This window comes from Orycteropus afer, unplaced genomic scaffold (assembly GCF_000298275.1).
Source record: "Orycteropus afer afer isolate SDZICR_OR568_19922 unplaced genomic scaffold, OryAfe1.0 scaffold00118, whole genome shotgun sequence".
Classification (NCBI taxonomy): Eukaryota; Metazoa; Chordata; class Mammalia; order Tubulidentata; family Orycteropodidae; genus Orycteropus; species Orycteropus afer.
The window spans coordinates 6,874,588-6,886,985 of record NW_006921705.1 but is presented as its reverse complement, the minus strand read 5'-3'; the positions used below and the strand labels follow the sequence as shown (position 1 = coordinate 6,886,985).

Genomic DNA, 12,398 nt, shown 5'->3' with positions numbered 1-12,398 from the left:
AAAAAACAAGGACAGACCAAACCAAAAAACAAAAAAACAAATGCACTGCAGTCAAGTCTGATCCCACTCATAGCAAACCCCCTTGGGTTTCCAAGGCAGTATCAACTACGGAAATAGATTGCCCAACCTTCCTTCCGAGGAGTGGCTGGTGGGTTTGAACAGCCAGTCTTCTGGTTAACAGTCAAAATGCCTTAGGCAGTACTCTACCAGGGCTCCTAAGAACAAACCACAGCCATTATATCAGCTGATGAGTCTTCATTTTGGTATGCTACTAACCTTACCATAAGGGGTGCCACAATGGTTGGCTAAAATGACCATTAGTTAATTAACAGTGCAAACACAAAAATCTTTTTTAGGAATAGCAGGTTAGAAAAAGTAATTAAGTTTGATAGAATAAACTACATATGATAGATTCCATCCTGATTACTGATTACAAAGTGAGTATGTGAATCTTTCAATTTAGAAGCCTAAGGGAGGTTATAAAATCAGAAGATGAGAGACCAAAATGATTCCCAGCATAGAATGTCTTGGTGAAGTTATTACAATCTAAGGTCTGGTAATTAGTTTGTACAGGCCCAGAAACTGGACTTTTAACAGTAACCTAAAAGATGATCAATCAGCCTTAGTGACTAATTCACAGACAAAAGAGATGAATTCATATTCAGAAGAGACCAATTCAAAAAACTAGCATACCAAATTAATTCACCATAAGGACAGCTTAACAGTAATCAAAACATCTGTCCTCAATTCAGAGCACTCATACCCTTTTTTCAGTACTAATCTGACTCAGTTGAATTGCTGTTGTTACGAGTCCGACCCAACTCACAGCGACCCCTCCTTGGGTTGCCGAGGCAGTATCACTACGGAAGTAGATTGCCCAACCTTCCTTCCAAGGAGTGAATTAGTAGTTGGTTAAGTACAGAGAAAAATATGAAAGAGGTCATTTTGTGAGATATTTCACCAGGGACATATTGAGGCATGATAGACGACACTCCTGCACTATAGCAGAGAATACTTAACTGGTTATTGTAACTTAATACTTACTGCTGATTTCCCAGATTCCTCATCCCTCTTGATTCAAAATTTACCTGATTCTTTTTTCTGTGTTCTGTTACATATTCCTTAGATGTATTACTATCACTCACTAAGCTATATCAAGCTGCTGCTCCCATGAGTCTAGGATGTTTAGCATTCTTCCACTGTATCCTGCCTATGAGAAGGGGAATTTATTTACTTATTTTCAAGTTCTTAAATAGTACCTGATATCCCTATGTACCAGCTATAATTTTAATAGAAATTACAAATAAATTCTTGGTATACAATATAAAAACTACAAAATCCAATTAAACCCAAGTCAATGCTGCAAATAAGTAAACATACTGTTGTTACATTTAAAGCAAGGTGCTAAAAACTAACCACTTGAATGAACAAAACAACTTATGAGGGCTCAGTTAAGGACACAGGCAGGCTTATATACTTATACTAGTTTTACAAAAGGATTCTATATCCACATAGTACTTTATAAATTACAAACTATTTTCCCACTTATAGCAACATTTACTTCTCATAACCAGCATAATACTTAAACTGAAATAAACCTTTCTCCAGAAAAAATACTTGTGAAAAAGGATAAAGGAAATAATCCAGAATGTTAACTTTTAAAGTCATTAAAGTTCTTACTCACAATTTATAAACCATATATATTCATACATGTGCACCTTTGTTCTAAAACCAAAAAATTAAAGACTATTTACAAAGCAGACGTATTGCTTCTCTCATAAAATGTATCATGTATTCCTGGGTTATAAATGTGTTAACGAAAGTATTTAAATGGGTTCTGTGAAGTACATTTTTTGGAAATGAATGATAATTACTTAGAACATTAAGTGAAATATTATAAATAGCAAAGTTAGAGTTTGGCATGTTCAGCAATTCCTTCCTATAGCCCTTGTACCAAATCCTTTTTCAGATGCTTGAAGCACTTAGATCCCTTTAAAAATTGTTCTACCTAAAAACACATGGTATCAGTCATTCATACTTCGGTTTATGTGTGTGAATCCATTAAAGGATTTTAAGCCTAATCTCCAATCGTGAAAGACAGACAGATACCATATTGTAATACAATCCAGGCATTAGTTAACCTGGTAAGAAGCATTTTATGGAGTCCATGAGATACCATTTAAATACGTGATTGTGTATAAGATCACAATCAATTCTTATAAGATTCTTATCAAGTGAGTATCCCCCTGAGGTCCACTGGAACAATTAACCAAAAAAAAAGAGTTACAGAGCACCAAATAAAGTCCACACCACAAAACGTATCTCTTTATGTACACTAAAATTTTTTTCTAAATGAAAAACCAACATAAATGTAATAAATACATCAATATTTGAAATAGAAAAGTCAAGAGTTCTTACCTTACTACATCATCAATGTTGTTCCTGTATACACCTTCAAGTCTTTCTGCAGGAAACCCCATAGCAATAATATTTGGATAAATATCTGAGTATGTGAGTTAAGGAAATATCTGAAATATGCAAAAATGCAAACAAAATGCACATATTTTAAAACATTAGTAGATTATAAAAAGCAAGCTGCACCACTAGAGCTAATAAAGTCATCAAATATATTTACTTACAACCCATGATAACACGTAATTTAAAAATACTGGTAACATATTAATTTAAAAAAAAAATTAGTAAATAATTGTATAGCAAAAGAATTTCAAATTCCTCTCAGCACATTAAAAATGCCATCTAAGGTAAAAGGTAACTTTATTTATAGTATTTAAAGATACATATAATAACAAAAAACTCAGATTTTGTAAATCACAGAACTAAAGTATTTTGGGACCAAAAAAAAAAAAAAAACCTACATATCCCTAAAAAGACTTAGTTTTACCAAATCTGATTTTTCATGTTTAAAACTGGCACCACTATAGAGAAAAGCAGATACAATGGGAGGCAGAAGTTCATTTGGACAAGTCATTTAACCTTTCTGGGACTCAGTTTCATCATCTACATGAGGAGCCCTGGGTGCAAAAGCTGGTAGTTTAAAGTTCAAATCTAACCAGGGACTCCATAGGAGAAAGACTTGGCAATCTGCTCCCATAAAGAATACAGCCTAGAGAGCTCTGGTAGCATAGTGCCTAAAGACACTTGACTGCTAACTAGAATGCTGGTGGTTCAAACCCACCAGCCACTCCTCGGAAGGAAGGTGGGGCAATCTACTTCCGTAGTGATACTGCCTCGGAAACCCAAGGAGGGAACGCTATGAGTTGAGTCAGACTTGATGGCACATAACAACAACAACGACAGAAATCCCTATAGGGCAGTTTTACTCTGGTCACACAGGGTCTATGAGTTGAAAATCGACTTGAGGATAATTAACAACACATAAGGTTGAAAACGAAAACCACTAAGTCTCTGATGACACTAAACTGAGGTAGTCAATGTAATGAACAGTATGGCCATTATATTCACTTATGTTACACGCAACAGTAGGCATAAAAACAAAGCTTTATATAGACAAAAATAAAATTAAAAAATATATATATAAATGGCCAATAGACACATGAAAAGATGCTCATTCCATTAGCGCTCAAGAAAATGCAAATCAAAACCATAACGCAATCCACTTCACCGGCACTAGGATGGCTATTATCAGAAAAACGGAACATAACAAGGGTTGGTAAGGATGTGGAGAAATTGGAACCCTTAATCATTGTCGATGGGGTTGTAAGATGGTACAGCTCCTAGGCAGAACAGCTTGGCAGTGCTTCAATATATTAAGCATAGAACTACCTTGTTGTTGTTGTTGTCGCTGTGTGCTGTCAAGTCACCCGACTCACAGCAACCCCTCCTTGGGTTTCTGAGGCAGTATCACTATGGAAGAAGATTGCCCAACCTTCCTTCCAAGAGGTGGCTGGTGGGTTTGAACTACCAGCCTTCTGGTTAGCAGTCAAGTAAGTGCCTTAGGCACTATCCTACCAGAACTACATGACCTAGCAATTCCAAGCCCGTATATACCAAAAGAAAACTGAAAGTCAAACGGCAAACAGGCATTTGTACACCAATGTTTACTGAATTATTCACAACAGCCAAAAGCTAGAAATAACCCAAGTGTCCATCAATATGTATATGGATAAACAAAATGTGGTATATACATACAATGAAATTTTGTTCAACCATAAAGAAATGAAATTCTGATAATATGCTATGACAAAAATGGACCTTGAAAAACATTATGCTGAGTAAATAGGGCAGACAATCTCACTTAAATGAAATATCCAGAAGCAGCAAATGCAGAGAGAACAAAGTTTATTAGTCATTACCAGAGACAGGAGAGATGGATGGGAAGGGATAATGGGGTGAGGTGGGGGTTTGCTTAAAGGGTAGAGTTTCTGTTAAGGGTGACTAAAGAACAACTGGAAATGGATAGTGTGATTGTTGCATGCCACGATGGATGTAATTAATGTCACTGAATTGCACATATAAAAATGACTGAAATGGTAAATGTTTTGGCATATATATTTCACAATAAAATTTAAAAAAAAAAAATCCTCAATATTCAAACATCCAACTAACTATACTAAAATAAAATCTACATTTCTATGCATTTAGTCCTTCACATGAACTTTTTTTTTTCTTGAAGTCTAACAATCCTCTCTAATCTCATAATCTTCCAACAAAGACCATTCACTCCAGCCACCTAATTTGCCTAAAGGTTCCCTTAAAGACCATCCTTACTCCTGAAGGTATTTATCTTCCGTATTTAATTCAAAATCACCTGAGCCCTAAAAACTTTTCCTTTATTTTCTGCTTTCTTCATAATGACTTGATTTCAACATTTCCAATCCAAAAATAATTATCAAATGACAAAGATTTTATTTTTATTAAGAAAAGGTTACACATCAAAACTCAAAATCACAAAAAAAGCACCAGGTCTAATGGTCTGATAGAACCTGGTGAGACCCCTAAGACTTGTTGTTGTTGTTGTTGTTGTTTGCCGTCGAGTTAAACCCGACTCATAGCGACCCCTCCTTGGGTTTCTGAGGCAGTATCACTACGGAAGTAGGATTGCCCAACCTTCCTTCCGAGGAGTCGTGGTGGGTTTGAACCGCCAGCCGTCTGGTTAGCAGGCAAGTGTCTTAGCCACTATGCTACCAGAGGTCCCACCCCTAAGATTTTGGTCCCTAATCACCTTTCAGGCCTGGAATTGAACTCACTCCCACAGCTTCTACCCAAACAACAGACAGGCACATAGGGTGAACATTTCCATCAGGTAGACAGACTCCTTAGAACGATCAATCATGGGAGAACAGAAAGACAGTATTTGCACAGGGATATAGCTCAGGAGGCAGGAACACATACGAAAGAAGGAAACAGGGAAGAGTTAACTACAGGAAGGAAGAAAGAAGAAAGCTGTTACATTGTGGGGATTGCAGTCAACGTCATGAAACAAAATGTGTATGAACTCCTATATGAAAAATGAATTTGCTCTGTAAACTTTCACCCTAATCACTGTAAAAACTTAAATTAAAAAAAAAAAAAAAGGTTACATGTGCTTTATGTGTTCTGTCTGTAATCAGAAGCCTTCAAGTCAATTCTGACTGATGACAACCCAAATATATCAGAGTACATCTATGCCACAGAGGGTTTTCAAAAGCTGATTTTCTGGAAGTAGATTAACAGGCCTTTCTTCTGAAACTACTCACTATGACTGAGTCAATTCTGACTCACAGCAAGTCCCCTAGGTTTTCTAAGGCTGTAAATCTTTACCAAAGCAGACTGCCTCATCTTTCCCTTCCAGAGCAGCTAGTAGGTTCAAATCACCAACTCTTGGGTTAGCACCCCAATCCCTTAATCACAGTGCCACCAGAACTCACTTCCAATCTTTCCATTAGTACATACCTTAACCTTATCAGTCACCCAGGGACTCTAAGATTACTATGTACCTACTGCAGTCCTTGAGCAGTACAGTTAACAAGCTCTATGCTAACTAAAAGGCTGGAGGTGGACCGAGTCTACCCAGAGGCATCCAAGAAAGGCTTACCACTCTCCTTCCAAAAAATCAGCCATAGAAACCTGTATACCAATATTCACTACAGCACTTTTCACAACAGCCACAAGATGGAAACAATCAAAATTTACATCAACAGATAAATGGATAAACAAAATGTGGTATATACACACATGGAATATTACTCAGCTCAGAAATAAAGAGGAAAAAAAGTACTGTTGCATGTGATTCTTGAAAATAGCATGGTGAATGAAGTCAGTGGTAAAAAGACAAATACTATATGATCTCACATATGTGAAATAAGCAGAAATATAAAAAACAAAGATTATTAGCGGTTACCAGGGGAGGGAGAGAAGAGGAAAAGGGGAGTTTTTGCTTTGAGGACACTGAGTTTATATAAATGGTGGTGGAATGATTTGGAAAAGGATAGGGGGACATGATAGCAGAACCTGAAGAATGCAATCAATGTCACTGAATTCTACATGTAGAAACTGGTGAGTTGGTTCATATTTTGTTATGCATATTTTCACGCCAATTAAAAGAAAAAACCCTATGGAGCACATTCTATTCTGACATGTACCGGGTTCACCATGAGTCATAACACATTCGATAGTAAATGGATTTTTTACTGGTTAATGATTCTAAGATTAAGGATTTTTAGCATGAAAAGAGATAACATGAATTAAAAATATCCATATGAACTCACGTTTGAAAAAATATTTTCAAAGAAATGGCCTATAAGCAAGGTAAGCATAGCACCAACAAGCACTCCTAGAACTTAAGAGTTTCACATCTATTATCATCATATACTAAAACTCCTTGAAGAAACAGCTGATGCCAAGTGTGAGGCAGGGGAGGAGGTATAAGCTGAGCATGGGACACATTTCTGTACCAAAGAACAAGGAAGGTTCATAGAAGTTAATAATCTATGCCAAAAGGACATAGAAGCTGGCATGAAAGAGCTCCCAATGCCTAAAGTTGTGACAATTTAAGCATCAAAGAAAATAATAAAATGACAGTAAATTTAAAAACCCTGAAAAAAAATGAAAATCCCCAAATCTATAGATAAGCAAAAGAGAAAAGTTAAAACGTGAAGAAATGCTTTTCACTTATCACCTTATGAGAGGTTACTGGAAAAATTCTTTACTTTGAAAATTGGTAAAGGGGAAGAATAAGTACTTCTTCCGCTTTTTTGCATAGGAACTATGTAATTCAAGGTAGCCAAATAGCTTTACTTCATTAGGGAAAGCTCTACTACACAGAACAGTATCATAAAAGGATGGACAGAATTTAAAAAATCACATTTTGCAAGCCCTAATGTAATTATTGATTTAGGACAGGATTAACAAATGATGCTAAGCCATTAGATGAGCAGTTGATGAGGAACTGATCTTTCTTACTGAGCCAAAATAAAATCACATAAAATACTTTTTAGTATAAGGAGACAAATACAATTGATCAACAGGCAGAAAAGACTCTCACCTAATTTCAGTGACCAATCTCAGCATCACCAAGTGAGTCAAGTAGAGATTATATACCTTTCAATGTGATTCAATATAAAAGACACATCATCTATGAGAGTCAAGTATCTTGACCCTGAATCCACCATACTTCTGGAAATGAAGTCTAACTCATAAGAAATATATGGAGGAGAACAAGCTAAATGATAATATTAGGAAGTAAACTGGACAAACTTGTAAGGTGCTGTATAGTCTATAGGATATGACTCAATCTCTCTTCAACAAGTCAGCATTTTTAAAAAATGGGGTGGGGAGTCCAATGTTTAGAAAGATTTAAAGGTCCCAGCACCCAGGTGGCACAAGGTACAATGCTGGTCTGAATACTGTTTTCAATAAACCAGCTGTAAAGGACACTTTTGAAACAACCAGAAAAATTTTAATATATCCTAGCCATTGGATGAGATGAAAAAATGTAATGAAATGGAAAAGTAGACATTAATGACTGAAAAAAGCAAGATTTCAAAACAGTATATACAGAGCTATACCATTATGGTAAAAAAAAAAAAAAAATGCATATAGATAGATAGACAGAGGCAGATAAAAAGATTATACACTAAGATTAACAATCTCTAGATAATGAGAATATATATTTTTTCTCATTTTTGTTTTGTTTCTATATTTGTTCCAATGCACCTGTACTGTTTCTATAATAGATTTTTTAAAATTGTTCTATAATTATTTCCAAGTATATTTACCCAGTGTCATGACAAAATATTGCTTTTTCCTATATGACTTAGGATCACCTCTGTATGTACTTTCAAAGAAATGCTGAATTTCTACCCAAAAAACAAGTTATAAAAATAACAGCATCTAAGACTTAAATAGCATTTACTATGGGCCAGGAACAACTTTTGTCACTATGTGTGTGTGTGTGTTATGTGCCGTCGAGTCAGCCCTGACTCATAGCGACCCCTCCTTGGGTTTCCAAGGCAGTATCACTACGGAAGTAGGATTGCCCAACCTTCCTTCCGAGGAGTGGCTGGTGGGTTTGAACCGCCAGCCTTCTGGTTAGCAGTCAAGTGCCTTAGCCACTATGCTACCAGAGCTCCCATAAGAACACATAAATTTACTCCCAACCTCAAAGCGTTCTTATAAGACTATAAGGACTCCAAAAGTAAACTATTACAATTACTGCTTTTAAAATAACAAGTATTTGCTTTCATAAATTCTTGTATAAGAAAGCAACTCCACCTAAAAATGTGGCTTTTGTTCAATTATCAAAATGTTTTGGGCTATTATGTCCACTAAAGAGAACTAAAGCAGAAGACTTAAACTGAATTTTAAATCAAGCCTAAAGTAGGAGTAATTTCTGAAAGGGAGTGTTCTTTACTTTATAACTCTACCTTTAACCATAAATGGAAGAATTTGGGAAATCACAGTTAGGAAAAAAAAAAGAAACACCAGAAGCAACAATAGGGAATCCAAAACAATAACAGCTACCACCAACCTGGAATTTCTACCCAAATAGTTACAAATACATTCAGTCAAAAATGTTAAATGAAATCATCTAAGTTCTTCTTAGCAGCACAACAGAGAATTCTATTTTATTAAAATAAAGTACTTCTAATTATTACTACTAACAAACTTACCTAACCCAAACTATTAATTTCAGTGAGATTCTTCTCCTTAGGAAAGTATATAAGTACTAAGAAAAAAAACAAACCTGTTATCAAGTCAATTCCAAGTCACAGCAACCCCTTCTGGGTTTCCAAGGTTGTAAATCTTTACAGAAGTAGACTGCCTCATCCTCCTCCCGTGGAGCAGGTGGTAGGTTTGAACTGCTGACCTTCTGGTGAGCAGCCAAATGCCTTACCCACTATGCCACCAGAGCCCCTTATATAAGCATACAGCCCTTGAAACATGGTCATTTTAACCAAGACTAGACTCAAATTTATTCTTGCACTTATGAATACTAATTAACAAAGTAACTAAGATTACAAAGGATTTGGTTAACTTACTTGTAACAAATTAAGTCTGTAATTGTACACAGATGGATGGAGTTCCTGGGTGGTACAAACTATTAACCAACTGAAAGGACAGAAGCTCAAGCCCACTCAGAAACACTTTAGAAGACGGGACTGGCAATCCTTCCAAACAATTAGCCACTGAAAACTCCAGGTAGCAGAGTCCTACTCTGACACACACCAGTCATCTTGAGTTAAGAGTTGACTTGATGCAGCTGGTTGGTTTTTAGTATACACACACACACACACACACACACACGAAACTCAACTGGCCCCCTCCTCCTTCATTCACTTAATTATTCAAACATATATTGGTCATTCTGTGCAAGGGACACTGAGGATATGTGATTAAGTTAAGTACCTCGCCCTCAAGGAGTTCCTATTCTATTGGGGAAGACAGAGACACAGACCTGTAACTATGCCCAATACTCTATTATACACAGGACCAAGAGGGAGAAACTAATTCTGTGTGGGCACAGATAAAGCATCACAGAGTAGCATGTTAGATGATTCTTAAAAGGTTAAGTCAGACATCAACAGACAAGAAGAAGCAAGAGTAGTCAAAACATTCTAAGCAGAGGGCAGAGCAGAGATACAGAAATAGATGAACCAGTCAGGGAAAAAAAAAAAAAAAATCAAGTACAACTCATACACAAATCTATATGGAAAACAGCAGGACTGACAGAGTACCAGGTTCACTTCCAAGGATGCCATAACAGGGAGTTAAATGTCAGGCAGCAATATATGACTGTTTCTGCCCAGAAATTCAGTCATATTAAGGCTTCATTTACCTCAGATTCTCCCCTTCCTTAACTATACAGTTTGAGATTTTACCCAGCACTCTGATGTTGCTGCTGCTGTTGTTGTTATGTGCCATCAAGACAGATCCGACTCATAGTGACTCCTCTTGGGTTTGCGAGGCAGTATCACAATGGAAGTAGATTGCCCAACCTTCCTTCCAAAGAGTAGTTGGTGGATTTGAACCACCAGCTTTCTGGTTAGCACTCAAGTGCCTTAGGCACTACGCTACCAGAGCTCCCAGCACTCTGATATCCATCATAAATTAGATAAAAAAGATGTAGAAAACCAGGATATATAGAAAACCAAATACTTTCTCATTTAATCTTAACAATCTCATGAGGTAAATATTACCATTTTATAGATAACGAAACTGAGGGTCAAATAGACTGACTAATTTGCCCAAGGTCCCAAAGCCAATAAGCAGTTATGATTAAAACCCAGTTAAATATATGACTCCAAAGCCCAAGCTTTTTATATCATGTTATCTCACAAAAGGGGATGAAGATTTCTTGTATTTCCAAATCAGTAACAAAAACACAAAATGTTCAAAGGAAGCAGGCTCATATAAAAATGATTCATAAATCAAATGTTTAAAACTTCAAAATGAGAACACAAAAGCTACTGTGTTTCCAAAACTGCTACGTCAGCAACTACTTAATGAGTGCTGAATTTTAAGGTAAACATTTCTCATGCCAAGAATTATCCCAATAAATGTTCTACTTCTTGGAGAGAGATATGAACAGGTAAATTATCAGATTCTTTTTTTTTTTTAACAAAAAAAAGAATTTTAGCAATAGACAAAATCTTTCTAATATACGTTTTTGCTTATCTCTACATTACAATTTTTATAAATATTTTGGACGATTTAAAGCATATAAGGAGCTCTGGTAGCATAGTGCCTAAGGCACTTGACTGCTCACCAGAAGGCTGGCGGTTCAAAATCCACCAGCCACTCCTCGGAAGGAAGGTTGGGCAATCCTACTTCCGTAGTGATACTGCCTCGGAAACCCAAGGAGGGGTCGCTATGAGTCGGGGTCGACTCGACGGCAAACAACAACAACAAAGCATATAAAAATAACTGAGGAACTAAGAAAGATAAATCTTATGGATTTCTAACCAAAAAAAAAAAAAAAAACCCATTTACTAGCTATACTCTGAGTAAGAAGCAGAGCATATAAAACTGCATTTAATAACTTAATCAAGCTTCTACTTGATGGCAACCGGTACAGAGCTTACGTCAGTATGGTATAATAGATAGGAACATATCTAGAGCAAAACTGCCTAGACTTGAACCTCAACTTCACTTATTGTATAATCTTGGACAGGTTAAGCAGCTCTGGTGGTGTAGTGCCTAAAGCATTTGACTGCTAACCAGAAGGTTGGTGATTCAAATACACCAGCCACTCCATGGAAGGAAGACTGGGAAATCTACTTCCATAAAGATTTACTGCCTCAGATACTGTCAGAATCAACTTGATGACAGTGAGTTTGTTTTTTGCACAAGTTATGTATTCGATTATTCAGTTTCATCCTTTGTAAAATGGGGCTAATAAAAAATACCTTCTGGGGGGGAGCTGTTGCATTGTGGTAAACTGTGGTCAATGACATGAGACAAAGTATATGTGAACTGCTGTAGGGAAAGTGAATTTGCTCTGTAAATCTTCACCCAAATCACACACACACACACAAAATACTTTACTATGTTAGGAAAATTAAATGAACTGATATATGATCAATGCCTAGAACATAGCTCATTTTCTCTCAATTGAACAAATGACACATTCATATACTATATAAGGGTCCACCATAACTATCTGTTTTTTCCCCATTTACACTGACTTGTTGAATAACCTAATCCTTCTAAAGAACAAGGCCTAACAGAAACTTTGACTCTATAAAGTGTTTACTGTATTAATTTGCCTTTTAAGAATTTATTTTAACTTAAGAGTATACATAAAATACTCCCCAAAAAACAAAAGCTGTGTTTTCTCAGTTGCCAGTGGCTAATAAGGAAGGAGATGGAAGAAATGCATACACAATACTTTCTCCCTTGCCTACACTGGATGGCCAACATAACTACACATGAGATCA

At 36.3% G+C, this 12,398-nt stretch overlaps 1 protein-coding gene across 1 annotated transcript in view; it reads right to left on the bottom strand.

The window, feature by feature from the left end:
* PTEN (phosphatase and tensin homolog) overlaps positions 1–12,398 on the bottom strand; it is a 96,251-nt gene that overhangs the window by 63,022 nt on the left and 20,831 nt on the right. The window contains exon 3 of the mRNA XM_042781417.1: positions 2,419–2,503. Coding sequence (XP_042637351.1) covers positions 2,419–2,503 — 85 coding nt within the window. The remainder of the gene's footprint in view (positions 1–2,418; positions 2,504–12,398) is intronic.